General features: G+C 36.6%; 1 protein-coding gene across 1 annotated transcript in view; it reads left to right on the top strand.

Moving 5' to 3' along the window:
• RP1 (RP1 axonemal microtubule associated) overlaps nucleotides 1-17,554 on the top strand; it is a 348,078-nt gene that overhangs the window by 91,723 nt on the left and 238,801 nt on the right. Inside the window, 1 exon segment of the mRNA XM_054580711.1 lies at nucleotides 15,897-16,048. Coding sequence (XP_054436686.1) covers nucleotides 15,897-16,048 — 152 coding nt within the window.

Raw genomic sequence — 17,554 nt, 5'->3', positions numbered from 1 at the left:
GGGTAGGGATGCAAAGCTCATCAATCAATGTCAAAAGACTGTTTACAGAAAACAAATAGAGATCATAGATAACAATTGGAGGAACACACGAGATCTGCCTTGGGCCAGGGTCTATGAATAATGAAAATCTTCCCAGTGTGAACTGGTTTTCATAGCTTTTGAGGGAAGAACAAAGCATGCTTAGAGGAACTTATTTCAAGGCTTGATTGTAGAACCACCAAATCCAGTTTAGGGGCTGTGCCGACCTTTATTATTGTTTCAAGCCTGAGCCAGGTAGGTGGGGCAGAGCCACCTAGAGATAGGGAGACTTCTTTCAGATAGAATGAGGACTCTGGCCATGACAAAGCCGAGGGGTGAGGATCTTTTGCCCTTTTTCTGTGTCCCCCAAGTCCTTCTTCTGCTGCTCATACCGGCCCATGTCTGTCTTAGGTCATCTCTCCTCATGAGAGAACTTACCCGTCATAAACAACTGACCATCACAGGGCCAAGCAGGGTGATGTGAAGGGAGCGGGGGCACAGCCCCTGCCCAGGGGACAGGTTCCTTCTCCTCATTGGCCTGTTTTCCCAAGGCCTCCTTGATTATTTCCAGCCTTGGAGCCCTCTTGCCTATTGTTGAGGCTACAGTCCCTGAAACCCGACAGGGGGTTTTCCAGCAACAGTGCATGCAGTTACCCATAGTTTTCCCTCATTGCCCACTCAGAGGGTGGAAACTGCAACCCTAATTTATTACAGTCAGATTATAACAATGCTAAGGTGTACTATAAGTTGTTTAGAAACAAAGTGCACTGGCCCAGCTGTGGTTTTAAGTATTACTATGCTATTACTAGACTCTTTTCAGAATTTGGGACATTGCTAGGTGTCAATGTCAGGTACTTCGATGTCAGCCTTCCAGGACTTCCTCATTTTTATCTTATCTTCTGTGTCCAAGTCTTCTGCCTCAAATCAAGCCCAGCTACTTGTGGAGAGTGAAGTAACTATCTCGGGAACTGGGGCTGTCTGGCCTAGGATGTCTGGCTTAGCTTATTTAGCATATTTTGTACTTGCTGCAGATGCCTTTGGAATTTCCTCATTTCTGTATACCTGTCTTACTATAGTTAGGTTTACATCTTTTATTGAGCTTATGCCTCTGGATTGAGAACTTCACAAGTTTTCAGTTTTTTTCTCCCTTCTTAGGTGGGAAAGGATAGCTTGAGTGGGCTTGACCTGGGTATTTCCTTTTTCCCATGTCGAAGGCTAGAGTGGGCTGGAGTTGGATATTTACCTTCTCACAAGTCAAAAGTTAGAGCTAGCTAGTGCTGGGAATTTCCCTTCCCCTGGTCATTCATAATCCAATAATACTGTAGCAGGTTAGGATCTGGTTAACTTATTTCTCCTGAGGATAGGTCTTGTTAAGAATAGAATATTCTGGAGTATTTCAGAATGCTCCCCCTTTCCCCTCTTCCTGCCAGAAACAGGAGGAAATTTTTCCCTGATATTTACTGCTAGAGTCTAGGTAAGCTCCTGGAAGCAAAACTCACAAAAGTATGGGGGTCCCTATCACTGGGTGGAGTTTCTAAGACTCAGGCTCGTCTGCAATGAGCCTCCATCAGTTGTTAATTAGATTTTCCTACTTCGTTAATGCTTCTTGTGGCAATTTCTGCTCATAAGTCTCTGCTACTATGTAAGTTTTGACTCCCTATGCTTACCTGTCTGTCCCTCCACTCTTGGTGGCCATAGTTTTCCCTGAGTCCTTACTTCTTTTACAAATATAAGAAGAAATGTTGATTTATAATTCTGTTTAGCTTTATACATGTTGGGATGCAGTGGGACTTTTTAAGCTCCTTACACGCAGAACTGGAACCAAAGCTGAAACTCTGTACCCATTAAGCACTAATTCCCTCTCCTTCATTTCCCCAACACTTGGCAAACAACTTTCTACTTTGTTTCTATGATTTGTCTACTTCAGAGTAATTTGAGTAGAATCATAAAATATTTGTCCTTTTATAATTGGCTCGTTTCACTTAGTATAATGCATTTGAAGTTCATACATATATCTAACAGAATTTTCTTCTTTTTTAAGGCTACATTATATATTTTTGCTCCTCTGATTTGATCATTTCAAGTCACCTATCTTTAACTACACTGATTCTTCTGCTGATCAAGTTTACTCTTAATGAATGAATTTCTGCCTAGTTGATTTCTCAATTCAGTTATTGTATACTTCAGCTCCAAATTATCTTTTGGTTCTTCACAGTTTCTTTATCTTTTTTGATATTGTCACTTGTTTATGCATAGTGTCCTTGATGTCATTTAGTTGTCTGTGCTCTTTTAGCTCATTGTTCATCTTTAAGATTGTTATTTGAACTAATAGTCAGGTATTCATAGATCTCCATTGCTTTATGTTGGTTTCTTAAGATTTAATTTGTTCTTTTGATTGGGACATATTTCTATTTGCTATGTCTCTGCTTTTATTATTGTTGCAATCTGGGTATTTGGAAAAACAACCACCTGTGTTGGATAGTGGATTGGCTTCATATACAGGAAGACCTTCACTAAATAGCCCTACTAGAAATTCTGGAGACCCTCTAATTCTTTTCTAGCTTTGCTTCTTCTGTAATTATGCACGTAATCTCCTACTTGAAAGGATTTATGTGTTTTTACTGAGGAGCTTCCGCAGGTGTATATCAGCAGTTTTGCTGTCCCTCTGGTGCTGGACAAAGGTGTGGTACTTGCCTTTGTTGTCAGCAGCCCACACCCTGTGCCCATTCCTGTTAGTGTTTTGATTCAGGAAAGACAGAAACCAGTTGTTTAGATAGACTCTTGAAAAGCCAGAATATTGGACCTATTTTTCTCTTTTCTCTCTACTTCCCAAGGAAAAGCCAGATGTTGGGCATTGTCTCCCACTTGTATTGTGCTAAGCTGGGGAGGAGGGTTATAGACATATAAAATGTCATGAATTTTTTTAGAGGCCTTGATCTGGCTTTTTTGGCTTTGTACTTACCTGGGTACAGAAACCTCTTGGTTTCTCTTGGTTTAGAGTTTTTACTAAAGCAATTGGATTTTGCTCTGTTAAATTAGTGTCTAAGAAAATAGGACAGTATCTTGCTGATGTCCTGTGAAAGCTATTTTATTGAAACAACTGTTTTGCATTTCAGTTTGCAAGATTGACCCCTGGGTGAATATGTCAATTAATTAGAAAGAATCCAATTCACTTTTTGTCCTTCAGTTTTATTGAGATGTAACTGACATAAAGCACTGTATAAAATTTAAGATGTATGGCATAATGCCTTGACTTAGAGCAAAATGATACTACAATTTTAGTTAACATCCATCATCTTCTATAGATACAAAAAAAAAAAAATAAAAAGAAAAAAGCTTATTTCCTTCTGATGAGAACTTTAAGGATTTATTCTCTTAACCACTATAAACATCTCATACAACAATATTAGAGTCTTCATGTTGTACATTTTATCCTCAGTACGTATTTATCTTATAACAAGAAGCTGGTACTTTTTGACCACTTTTATCCAATCCTCCCACCCTGATAGTAACCACAGTCTGATCTCCTTTTCTATGAATATGATTTTCTTTTCTTTTTTTTTAAAGATCCTATGTATAAGGGAGATCATACAGTATTTGTTTTCTCTGTATGAATTATCACTTAGCGTAATGTCCTCAGGGCCTATCTATGTTATCACAATGGCAGAATTTTTTTAAATGGCTCAATAGTATTTCTTTATGTGTGTGTGTGTGTGTGTGGATTATATCATAATTCACTTATGTATTTGTATTCTAAATTCTTATATAGAAAAATTTAAAAGTGGTCTTCTGATTCAAAAAATTGAAAGTAATAGAGGATTGTTATTCTGATCCCCCTTCAGCTATTCTCTTCCAACTGTAGCAAAACTGGCTATTTGGTTTTTTTAAAAATTAGAAAATTAAATTGTGTGTAAAAGCATATTAGATAATATTATTAATCTTCAGTGGTTGATTGCCAAGTTAACAATACTAGAAGCTAAATAAAATTTCTTTTATGCTTACTACTTATAATCCCTATTTCTGTGTGAGCTGAGAGAATGGAGTACATCAGATTACCACTGATGTGAAAATCAAATGAATATATCTAGTAGAGGGTCATATTTAAGAGTATGAAGAGCTTTGGAATCAGATTGCCTACATGATGATCTTGGTTGGTATGAAACACATATAAAAAAGAAATGTGTTAAAAGGTTTAATATTCCCACCTTAGTGAATTAATTTGCTCATCTTCTTGGATGTATACATTCCATTTTAGAGATTTCCTGTCTTACCAATGTTTGATTTGGGTATAATAATAGGATGCACATTGCCCTATTAAAAGACAATTAAAACCACAATATACATAAAGTACCTTATAACCACTAGAAACATTTTTCCAAAAGTTAATAGTTAATTAGTTAAATAGTTAATTAACTAGTCCAAATATTGCTAATTAACTGTGTGACCTCTGGCCATTTACTCCTCTGTGCTTCATATTCCTTATATATAAAACTATTCTGTCTGTATTATAAGATTGTTTTAAGAAACAAACTAATGTGTATGAAAGTCTTTATAACCTCTCAAATATGAAAGATTGTTTTTAATTATAAATTTAAATCAAGCTATTTTATTTAAAAATTACTCATAATGGTACTGTAGGCCTATATTCTGATTAATTCAATCTGATACTTTTATTTTTATGCCTTATTGTGACAGCCTAGGGGAAAAGAACCAAGTGATCAAAACAAGATTTTATGTCATGATTTTTCTAGCATCTATGCTAGATAATTATATACAAATGGCAAACCATGCAGTAAACTCATTGTAACTGATGAATGTAGATTATTGTTAGAGTTATTTTTGAGACTTCTCCTTTGTTCTTCCAGCCTTTTGTCACATAAAACATCTGCTGTAATCATATTATCTTAAAATTTTTTTGAACTTTGGAAGTTGTTTCAACAGTGATGGCATTTCCCCTTAAAGATTATGTAGCTTCTTTGATTGAACATGCTTATTTTCTCAAGTTCTGTCTATATTCCATGGGCCTTTTTATGGGTTGGAAAGGAAACATTGTCTGCCCAATATTGCAGGGAGCCATACACTTTTCATCCAATCTCTTCCTGTTATTCTGCCCTGCCCTTGATTGGACATGGAAGAGCAAATTGAGGAGACTCAGGGGCCAGGAGATCCATTCCTGCCCTGAAGTATTACATGTTGTATCTGATTGCTGAGAATGTACCAGGAACCCCTTCTAGAACAGTATGGGATGTACGCCTTAGGTGCCAAAGCATGTCGGGTAGACTTGATGGCTGGGGTTATTTTGGAGGACTAAGTGGACAGTGGAGACTGGCTTCTTGGAGGAGGCAGAACTTTACTCAGCCCTTGAAGAGTATGACAGTGATGAGAGCAGAAGGTGGGTGGAGCAGTTTCATGAGAATTGGGAAGTTATCTCACTACAAGTGTAGGTCAATTTCTTTTTTTCTGTACAGAGGCAGTTGGGCACATTTGATGGCCCCAGAGATGGGTTAATTTGATTATTACTTTTGTTCCTGTTTTATTGACTTCTCTTGAAACGGATACTGAAGGAAGTGCTTTAAATTTATCTTGTTTAATCAACACCACAACTTTCTGAATGTGGGTACTGTTATTACTTCCATTCACAGATGAAGAAAGTGAGGCACAGATATTCTCAATACTCTGCTCAAAGTTCCACAGCTGGGCTTTCTTCTCTTCCACAACTTTGCCTTATAGCCTTCCTTAATAATTTTTAAAAAACAAAACAAAACAGTGTTTAGGGAATTCATGACTATTATGAAATAGATGATGTTCTCACTCTCTGCTCTTGAGAATAGAAGTGTTGATAAGGTCGGGCCTCTGAAAATATGTGGCAATGATAGAAATGGGATAAAAGCAGGTGAGAGGGTGGTGGGTAAGTACTCAGTATTGTGTTTTTTTGCGGGGGGATAAGTGGCTTCCATATAGAAGTTGATAAGCTTTTTTTTCATGGCTAGTTCAAGTCCCTTTTATATCTACATATCTGGCCTGGGTTCGTTTATCTCTTACCCCTTAGAGTCTAGTGAAATGTGAGAAATTCCCATTCTGTAAGTTTAACTTCTTATGTTGGCTTATTTGGCCCCAGTGCTCAGTACCAGTCTAATGTGGAATCATCCCAGGACATAAGTACTCTTTGTTGAATTCACATGCTTGACCTTTGAATTTGCTTTTTTGATTAAAAAGGAGGCAAGGATTTAAAAAGGTGGCCTTGCTGACATTTCCCTGGAAAGTTGAGGGAAATAGAGATATGTGATGTTAACACCATTTTTAAAAATTGGCTCCATGGAGAATTTGTATTGGAGTTTAAAGAATCTTTCCTTTTTTTGTACACACGTGGCTGTAGAATGTTAAAATACAGTTTTGACTAAACTCGGGGATGTAAGGGTAGTTTGCTGCTATCATTTCCTTCTTCTTTAACATATCCATACCCAATAAAATAGCTAACCTCATGATTTCAGTTTCATGTTTATGCCATTTGTTTCTAAGCACATTTTGTTGCTCCTCCCTCATTCTTGATGTTTCAAGTTTTCTTTTATCATTATTTGCCTTCTCTTTGAAGAATTTCCTTTAAGAATTCTTTGAGAGCAAGTGTTCTGGCAAAGAATTCTCTTAGTTTTCATTCATCTGAGAATGTCGTTATGCCAACTTCATTCCTGAAGGACATTTTTGTTGGATATAGAATTCTTTGTTGACAGTTCTTTGCTTTCAGTCTTTTAATAATGCTGTGCCACTTCCTTTGGGCCTCTGGTTTCTGAGGAGAAATCTACAGTCATAAAAGCCATTATTGTTTATAATAATGTACTGTTTTCTCTGGCTGCTTCCAATTTTTCTTTTGTACTTTGTTTTTAGCAGTTTGAATATGATGTTTCTGGACATAGATGACTTGGATTCATTGTGCTTAGGGTTTACAGAGCTTCTTGAATCTGTGGATATGTTTTTTTACCAAATTTGGGAAGTTCTTAGTCATTTTTTTCTTCAAATGTTTCTTTTGAGATGTATACTTCTTCAGATACTCTATGACATGAATATTAATTTTTTATTACTTCCCAGAGACCCTGATGCTCTATTCATTTTTAAATGTTTTTTAAAAATATTTATTCCTTTTTTTAAAAATTGTTCTATTACAGTTGTCCCTATATTCCCCCCATTGCTCTCCCTTGCTTTACCCACCCCCCACATTCCACTTTCAATCTTCCCACCTGTTGTCTTTGTCCATAGGTCCTTTATACATGTTCCTTGACTTGACCCTTCCCTTTCTTTCTCCAATATCCCCCTATCCAGTCCCCTCTGTTTACTGTAAGTTTGTTCTTTATTTTCATGTCTCTGGTTCTGTTTGGCTCACTTGTTTGCTTTGTTGATTAGGTTCCATTTATAGGTGAGATCATATGGTATTTGTCTTTCACCACCTGGCTTATTTCACTTAGGATATTATTGTTCAGTTCCATCCATGCTGTCGCAAAAGGTAGGAGTTCTTTCTTTCTTTTGTGAAGTATTCCATTGTGCAAACGTCCCACAGTTTTTTGACCTACTCAATTACTGATGGGCACTTAGGCTGTTCCAGTATTTGGCTATTGTAACTTGTACTGCTATGAACACTGGGGTGCATAGGTTCTTTCAAATTGGTGTTTCAGGGTTATTAGGGTATAATTACAGCAGTGGAATTGCTAGGTCAAAAGACATTTCCAGTTTTAGTTGTTTGAGGAAATTCCATACTTTTTTCCACAGTGGCTTCACCAGTCTGAATTCCCATCAACAATGTAGTGGGGTTCTTTTTTCTCCACAGCCTTGCCGGTCCTTGTTGTTTATTGAATTCTTTATGATGGCTATTCTGACCAGTGTGAAGTGGTATCACATTGTGGTTTTAATTTGCATCTCTCTGAGGGCTAGTGATGCTGAGGAACCTTTCATATGTCTCTGAGCCCTGTTTATGTCCTCCTTTGAGAAGTGTCTGTTCATGTCCTTTGCCCATTTTTTAATTAGATTGTTTGTCTTCCTGGAGTGGAGTCATGTGAGTTCTTTATATATACTGGAGATCAAACCCTTGTCTGATGTATCATTGGCAAATATGTTTTCCCATATGGCTGGATCCCTTTTCATTTTGCTGATGTTTTCTTTAGCTGTACAGAAACTTTTTAGCTTGATGAAATCCCATTTGTTTAATTTTTTCCTTTATGTCCCTGGCTCTGGGGGACATATCTGAGAAAATATTGCTGCATGGAATATCTGAAATTTCCCTGCCTGTGTTCTCCTCTAAGACTTTTATGGTGTCATGTCTTTTATCCATCATGAGTTTATTTTTGTGCATGGTGTAAGTTGATGGTTGAGTGTCATTTTTTTACATCTAGCTGTCCAGATCTCCCAACAACATTTGCTGAAGAAGCTATGTTTATGTCATTTTATTCTCCTGCCCACTTTGTCAGCTATTAATGGACCACAGAAAAATGGGTTTACTTCTGGGCTCTCTGTTCTATTACATTGATTTGTGTGTCTGCTCTTATGCCAGTACCTAACTGTTTTGATTACAGTGGCCTTGTAATACAGTTTGAAGTCAGGTATTATGATCCCTTCTACTTTGTTCTTTTTTCTCAAAATTGCTGCATCTATTCAGGGTTGTTTATGGTTCCATATAAATTATTGAAAGGTTTATTATATTTCTGTGAAATATGTCATTGGTATTTTTAATAGGGATTGCATTGAATCTATAAGTTGCTTTGGGTAGTATGGACATTTTGATGATGTTAATTCTTCCAATCTATGAACACGGTATATGCTTCTATTTATTTGTGTCTTCCTTAATTTCTTTCTTCAGTGTTATTTAATTTTATGAGTACAGGTCTTTACCTCTTTGGTTAGGGTTATTCCTAGGTACTTTATTTTTCTTCTTGCTATAGAAAATGGTATTTTTTCCATGATTTTTGGTTTTAATATTTTGTTTTCCATGTACAAAAATGCCTTTGATTTGTAAACATTGATTTTGTATCCTAGTACTTTGCCAAACTCACTTATAAGGTCAAGTAGTTTTTTGGTAGAGCCTGTAGGGTTTTCTATGTACCCTATCATGTCATCTGCAAACAATGACAGTTTTACTTCCTCCTTTCCAGTTTGGATGCCTTTTATTTCTTTTTCTTGTATGACCATTGAGGCTAGCACTTCTAATACTATGTTAAATAGAAGTGGTAAAAGAAGACACCTTTGTCTTGTTCCTGATCTTAGAGAGAAAGCTTTAAATTTTTGCCTGTTGTGTATAATATGGACTGTAGGTTTCCTATATGTGGCCTTTATTCTGTTGAGGTATGTTCCCTCTCCTCCCACTTTGCTGAGTGTCTGTATCATAAATGGATGCTGTACCTTACCAAATGCTTTTTCAGCAACTATTGATATGGTCATTTGATGTTTGTTTATGTGATATATTACATTTATTGATTTGAAAATATTTTACCATCCTTGCATCCCTGGGATGAATCCCATTTGATGATCATCGTGTATGATCTTTTTAATGTATTGCTGGATGTGGTTTGTCGATAATTTGTTGAGGACCTTAGTGTCTATGTTCATTAGTGATATTGACCTGTAGTTTTCTTTCTTTGTTGTGTCTTAATCTGGTTTTGGGGTAGGAAGATTTGGCCTAATAAAAAGAGTTGAAGAATCTTCCCTCTTCTTGAATTTTTTGGAATAATTTGAGAAGGATAGGGGTTAGCTCTTTAAATGTTTTGCAAAATTCTCCCATGAAATAATCTGGACCAGGGCTTTGGTGTGCTGGGAGTTTTTTGTTACTGTCTCAATTTCACTAGCTGTTAGTCCTTTGAGGATTTCTGCTTCTTTTTCATTCAGTTTTGGAAGTTTATATGTTGCTAGAAATTTTTCCTTTTCAGCCAGGTTTTCAAATTTCTTGACATATAGTTCTTCATAGTAATTTCTTACAGTCTTTGGTATTTCTGTTGTATCATTTGTAATCTCTCCTCTTTCATTTCTTATTTTATATATTTGGGTCCTCTCTTTTTTTCTTGATGAGTCTGCTTAAAGTCTTGTCGATTTTATCCTTTCAAAGAACCAGCACCTGGATTTATCAATCCTTTGAATTTTTCTTTTAGTCTCTATGTCATTTAATTATGCCCTGATCTTGGTTATTTCTTTCCTTCTACTTGCTCTGGGCTTTGTTTGTTGTTGTTCCTCCAGTTCTTGTAGATGTAGAGTTAGTTTGTTTATTTGAAATGTTTTTATCTTTTTAAGGTAGGCCTGTATTCCTGTGAACTTACCTATCAAGACTGCCTTAGCTGTGTCCCATAGATTTTGGACTGTTATATGTTCCTTTTCATTTGCTTCCAGAAACTTTTTGATTTCTTCCTTGATCTCATTATTATCACGTTCATTATTTAATAGCATGCTATTCAGTCTCCATGAGTTTGAATGTTTTTTACTTGGGTTTGATTTCTAGTTTCAAGCCCTTGTGGTCTGAAAAGAATCTTAATATGATTTCAACTTTCTGGAATTTTTGGAATTTTGTTTTATATCCTGTCATATGTCTATCTTTGAAAGTATTTCATGTGCCTTTGAAAAGAATGTGTATTTTGCTTCTTTGGAATGAAAGCATATAAAATCAGTTAAGTCCATTTGATCTTGTGGGTCATTCAGCTCCACGATACCCTTTTTGATATTTTGTTTTGAAGATCTATCCATTGTTGACAGTAGGGTGTTTAAATCCTCTATTACAAGTGTGTTGTTGTCAGTATCTTTCTTGGAGTCCTCCAAATTTTCCTTATCTGTTTGGGTGCTTCTATATTGGGTGCATTAGGTTTATAATGCTTGTGTCTTCTTGGTGGAGATTTCCCTTGAGTGTCCTTCTTGTGTCTCTTTTTAAGGTCTTTGTTTTGAAGTCTATTTTGTCTGATATAAGTATTGCTACCCTGGCTTTTTTTTTTCTTGTCCATTTGCTTAGAGTATATTTTTTTCCAACCCTTCGCTTTCAGTCTATCTAGGTCTTTTGTTCTGAGGTGGGTCTCTTGTAGGCAGCACATGCGTAGGTCATGTTTTCTTATCCAATCAGCTACCTTATGTCTTTTGATTGGAGCATTTAATCCATTTACATTTAAAGTTACTATTGATAGGTACTTATTCATTTTTTCCTTTTGTACCTGTGTTCCTCTCTCACTCTCTTGCTTCATCTTCCTAAAGCAGTCTCTTTAGCATATCTTGCAATGCTAGTTTGGTGGAGGTGTATTCTTTTAGCCTTATTTTGTCTGGGAAACTCCTTATTTCTCCTTCTATTTTAATTGAGAGCCTTGCTGGATAGAGTAGTCTTGATGGCAGGACTTTGATTTTCATTACTTGAAATATTTCTTGCCATTGCCTTCTGTTAAGAAGTCAGCTGCTAGGCTTATTGGTGCTCCCTTGTATGTTACTTCCTGTTTCTCCCTTGCTGCCTTTAAGATTCTCTCTTTGTCTTTGAATTTTCTTTTTTAATTATAATATGTCTTGGAGTGGACCCCTTTGGTGTCATCTTGATTGGGACCCTCTGTGCTTCCTGGATTTGTGTGACTTTTTCTCTCCTCAAATTAAGAAAGTTTTCCATCATTACTTTTTCCAAAAGGTTCTCTATCCCTTGCTCATCTTCTCTTCCTTCTGGTATCTCTATTATATGTATATTATTACGTTTCAAGTTGCCCTGCATTTCCTCCAATGCCTCTTCATTCTTTTTGAGTCTTTCTTCATTTTCTTGCTCTTTCTGGGAGCTTTTTTCTACCTTGTACTTCAGCTCACTGATTCCATCCTCTGCGTCATGTACTCTGATTTTGATTCTTTCTACTGTGTTCTTCAATTCAGAAATTATATTCTCCATTTCCTTCTGGCTCTTGTTGATAGTTTTCATGTTCTTTTTAATGCTGATAGTAAGTTCCTATAGCTTCTCTATATTTTTTGGTAATTCTAATGGAGCTCAGTGAGCTTCCTTAGAACCATTGTTTTCAACCCAATATCTAATAGTTTACTTTCCTCTATTTCATTTTGCACTCTTTCTAAGAATTCCTCCTTTTCTTTCAGTTGGGCATTGTTTCTTTGTCTTCCTCTTCTTTGGGAGACTCTTCTTGTTTGTTTCTGCTTCTTCAATTGATCTGTTTTGACTCCCTGTCTTTGTGGTATGAACTTTTATGGCAGGAGACCTGTGAGATTAAGTAGTGTAGTCTCCTTGATCTCCTGAACTTGATGCTCTTGGGATGCCCTTTATGCCATTTATGTTGGCTGTCTGGTTATAATTGGGTATTGATTGTTGTTGTGTCATTCTTTGGTGGGTCCTTCCCTCCAGGTGGTTGACTGAAGATCACTCCACACATCATGTCTTGTATGCTCTTGTGCAGGTGTTGACAGAACAAAATCATAAAGCTCAGGAAACAAACTCACACCCACAGAAATAACTCCCACATGTAATTCCACTATCATGGGAAATGGACCAGTATTAACAAGAGTTTTAAAAGGTTAAGACTATTATAGGAAAGGAGAATGAATATAAGAAAACTTACCAAAACAAAAATGATCTTGAGAGAGTAGAGAGGAGAGCACTGATAAGAGTTGGGAATTGGAGCAATGCGAAGAGAGAAAATAAAATATACATCATAGATTAAAAAAAGGGAGTGGAGTAAGAGAAAGGAAGTGTATAGTAATAGGTTTAAACAGAAATTAGAATAAAATAAATGAAATGGAGGAAGAAAAATGAAAAAAAGTAAATAATTTTTTAAAATAGGAACCAAATTGTAGAGAAAGATCCACCACAGACCTATGAACAACAACTAAGCTAAAATTAATATAGGTGAGATGAGAATAAGAGGGAAAAAAGAAGGAAAGAAAAGCTTAAGAGATGTCTAGAGGAAAGGGAAGTAATTTTAAGATGACAGAGGGTGAGGGAATACTAAGTAAGGAATGAAAACCAGGCTAAGACAGGGAAAAATTAAAATTTGAGATGAAAAGAAAAAGAAAGAAAGGAGGAAAAACAGGCTAAGATAGGGGAAAATTAAAATTTGAGACAAAAAAAGAGTAGGAGAAGGGAATGGTAAAATTTGAGATTTGAAATGCAACACTAGCAATGATTTAGAGATAAAATTGAAAAAAAGTGCAATAATGACTATGTTATCTACAGCCAATAAGCAAAGATTGCTAAAGGTGGAGAGAGAATGCAGGTATTTTAAGAGCGGGGAAAAAGAATATGAGATGACCATTGACAAGAAAATTGGTTTTGAGAGGCTGGATCAGGGAGAAATAGTAAAAGTGTGGAATGGAAACAAGTTGTAGCAAGAGAGAAAACAAAATTTAAAACAAAATAAAAAGACGAAAGAAGAAGATAAAATGAGGTAAGAGAAGAGAGGGGCAAAATATGTGAATTGAAATCAACTATAATATAAAATCTAGTGACAATAATATGCAGAAACTTGATGGATAAGAAATGAATATTAAACAATTATGCATGAAAGAAAATATTGAAAATCATGGAGAAGACCATGGTGGATCTCATCTCTGTATCTAGCATCTAGTATTTACCACTGTTTTTCTCTTTCTTGATCCTCCTCTGATGATATCAGATGTTGACCCCATCTGAGTTTAGGCAATTTGTTTGAGATTTCCAGGGATATACTGTCTGTGGCTGACTCCTTTGTGGTTATTCCAATCATTCTGCACCCAGCAGTCAGGCTTAAGCAACACAGGGCAGAGGAGAATCCCTTCTGGGGTCAGGGTTATTGTTTTCCCTCAGGTTGCTGCCACTCCATGGTGAGTAATCTGCCTGAGCAAGTTGGCTGCCACTGTATGGGGGATGATTCAGCACCAGAATCCCAGCGGCTACTATCTCAGTTCTCTCCCCAAAGCTTCTCTGCCCAGTCTCTCTTCAAGCGTCTCTGCCCCCGCCCCTTGCTGGAACCCAGGGAAAAGTGGCTGCAAATGAAAATTTTTGTGTTGGCTTTTTGAACAGCTCTTTGCATCTCTTGCTGTCCATATCTGGCAGAGAGCAACCCACATTTTTTGCCACTGGATATTATCTGTGTACTTTTTGGATTTAGGTGCTCTGGGCTGGGGATCCCAGCTTAGGGTTTAGATCTCACACTTCCCATGGGGACCCAATCAGCTGCTTAAATAACCCTCTCGTAGGTCAGCTGCTACCTTTGGCCACCCAGCCAGTCTTCTCGTGTCTCCATCATACTCCTTACCAGTCAGTTTATTCTGAAGCTGATTTTTCTGTCTGTCTGACATTATAAGGCTTCTCTCTCGCTATTGTTCAGTTGTTTGTTCTGGGTGGTTGCCCCACAATTTAGTTGTAATTCTAAATTGGTCCTGGGAGTAGGTTAGTGTAACTTCCACTCACTTATCCACCATCTTGGATCCCCTCTCTATTCATTTTTTAAAGAAATATTTTCTTTGTCTTAGATTGGATAATTTCTCTTTGTTTTAAAGTTCAATGATGCTTTCTTCTATCCTCTCTATTCTCCTCTTGACCCTATTCATTGAGTTTTAAAATTTGCCAAGAAATTGAGTCTAAAATTTCCATTTGTTTCTTCTTTAAGATTTCTATTTATTTATTTATTTTTTCTTGCTGACACTTATCCTCCTTTTGTTTCAAGAGTGTTCATGATTGTTTACAGTAACATTTGTATTATAGTTGCTCTAAAGTCTTTTTCAGATAATTTCAATACTGTTGTCATTTCAAATTTGGTGTCTCTTCATTGCCTTTTCCCATGCAAGTTGAGATTTTCCTTTATATACTGAGTAATTTTGAATTATATCTTGGATATTATGACTTGATACACTAGATATTATTTAAATCCTATGGAGAATGTTTCTCTTTTTCACAAGTGGTCAACCACTGGCTAGTTTCAGGTCACATATTCTAACCTATCACCTGTGGGCTGTGGTTCCAATGTCAATTCAATTATAAAAGCTTTATGGTACTATTTAGATATAGTCCACATATGTCCTATTCAGTGGTGAATCTGGAGCCTGGGTGGAGGTTTATCTGTTGGTTTAGATCTGAAAGTCTTTGGTATGCTGAATAAGACCATATTCATGCATCGTCAGGTTAGGGGTGAACCCAGGAGTCATAAACAATTTTATGAGTTTGGTTTTCTTCCCTCTTTGTAACCTCTGTGGTAGTTTCAGGTTTACTGGGCCCTTTATTTGGCCCATTGGCTAGTTAACTGGAGTTTTTAGTTTTTTTTCTTTTGCTGTATACTCCTGCAGTCTTCTTGTGTCCAGGACTAAACATTAGTAGGACAGAAGGAGGAATGAAAGCAATGGATATTGGTTCAACCTTTTGAAACCCAGCTCCTCTGAATAGAAGCAATAGTTCTTTTCTGTTAGAGGGTTGGCTCCTGTGTGCTTCTCTGCCCAGACACTGGGTTGTGAGATAATGGAGAAATGTGAGAGAATTTGTTAGAATATTTGTTCATTCTATGTGTGTTAAGTGTCCCCCTTTCTGCTTCTTGAGTCAGAGCAAGAAGGCTTCTTCTGAGCTCCACTGCCTACTTTCAGGTTTCTGGAATGTTGAATCCCAGCTGGGAAATTACAGGGAGTGAAAAACAAAAAATGGTAAAGTCACTGCCAAGTGTTGGTACTTTAATTTCTGTCCTTCACCAGTCCTCCTGCTACTCTTTAATTTTCAGAGGCTTCATATAGCTACTTGATGCACTCTGTCAAGATTTTATAGCTGTATTCAGTGGGAGAGACTGAGTGGAGTGTATTATTCTATCTTACCTGAAACTGGAACTCTTGATCTTATATTTGTGTGTGTATATATATATACATATATATTATAATTGTATTCTATCCTGTGAATAATACTTGGCTTATAAAGCTTGTTTTTCTTTTGTCAGTGACAGTATATGAAGTGAATGTGGCAACAGGTGAGCTTTGGAATGCTGGGACAGCCGCAAATGTCTACATTTCTGTCTATGGGGAAAAGGGAGATACAGGATCCAGACAACTATTTCGATCAAAGAACTCCATCAATTTTTTAAGAGGACAAGTAAGTGATGAAAAAGTCCTTTGTCTGATTTTTTAAAAAAAATTGTGGCAAAAATACATCAAATAAAATTTACCATCTTAAGTATTTTTAAATGCACAGTTCAGACAACTCATTTCCCCTCTCCCAGCTCTTGGTAACCACCCTTCTGCTTTCTGTGTCTATTATGGTCAGAAGGGGGCCACATTATAAGTCTGACAAGCTCAGGGTGGGTAGAGGGAAGGGGGAATGCTTGGTGGCCTTACATACTCAGACCTAAAGTAACTACATGTTATGGTCTCAAACTTAAAACTTTCTAACTAAAAACAGGTCATGGCAGGTAGTCATACCCTAAGCTGGTATTTTTCCACAACAAAGGTCAATCTTTACCTTAACTGAGCCTGTCTGTTGTCCTTTGGCATCTACGATAACATACCTTTGGAATGTGAAATTTCCTTTTCCCAGACCCCTCAAAACACAGGCACCATATCAGGGGGAGACCACAAATCCCCTCACTGTTTCTATTATCATGTAAATTGTTGACTATTAACTATCCTGTGCCCACCTGTGTAAAAGTGTCTATCATTTTACTTTTTATCCAATCCCAGAGGTTCTCCCGCCTCCCTGCTTTGCTTTCTCCCACCTCCCTAATCCATCACCAGTGGATTTCATGTAACCACCTTTTGCCTCCTCTTTTGATTGCAATGTGTAACATAAGGGGCAAAGCTGCCATTCTCCAGAGCATTTCTCAACCCTTTGAGATTTTGCTTCCTAGCAATTGTCATCAGTTTGGCTCAAATAAACTCATATTGTTACATGTTTGGACATTTCTCACATTGATACTATGAATTTGACTATTTTAGAGGGCTCACATAATTGAAATCATACAGTCACTGTGTTTTTGTGACTGGCTTATTTCACTTAGCATAGTGTCCTCAGGGTTCATCCATGTTGTGGACTCTGACATTATTTCCTTTCTTTGTAAGGTTGAATAATATTCTTTTGTATGTATATGTCACATTTTCTTTATCCATTAATACATTGATGAATATTTTGGCTGTTTCAAACTTTAGACTGTTGTGAATAATGCAGTGTGTGTGCAAATATCTCTTTCGTACCCACCATTCAATTATTTTGGTTATATACTTAGAAGTGAAAATGCTGGATCATATGGAAGTTTGACTTTTAATTTTTTGATGAACCAGCTTATTGTTTTCCATAGTGATCACACCGTTTGACAATTCCACCAACAATACACCAAGGTTTTAGTTTATACCCAGTCTGACCAATACTTTTTATTTTCTGTTTTTTATTTATTTATTTTTTACAGTAGCTATAGCAATGGGTGTATGGTGATATCTCATTGTGGTTTTGACTTGCATTTCTCTGTTAAATAATGTTGACATATTTTCATATGATGTTGGCCATTTGTATATTATCTCAGAAGAAACATTTATTCAAGTCTTTTGCCCTTTTTAAATCAAGTTATTTGTTTATTTGTTGTTGAGTTATAGGTGCTTTTTATATATT

This window comes from Pteronotus mesoamericanus, unplaced genomic scaffold (assembly GCF_021234165.1).
Source record: "Pteronotus mesoamericanus isolate MK-2021 breed Mesoamerican mustached bat unplaced genomic scaffold, CSHL_Meso_final contig_601, whole genome shotgun sequence".
NCBI classification, from domain to species: Eukaryota; Metazoa; Chordata; class Mammalia; order Chiroptera; family Mormoopidae; genus Pteronotus; species Pteronotus mesoamericanus.
The sequence above is the reverse complement of the archived record's forward strand: the minus strand, read 5'-3'. Positions and strand labels throughout refer to the sequence as shown.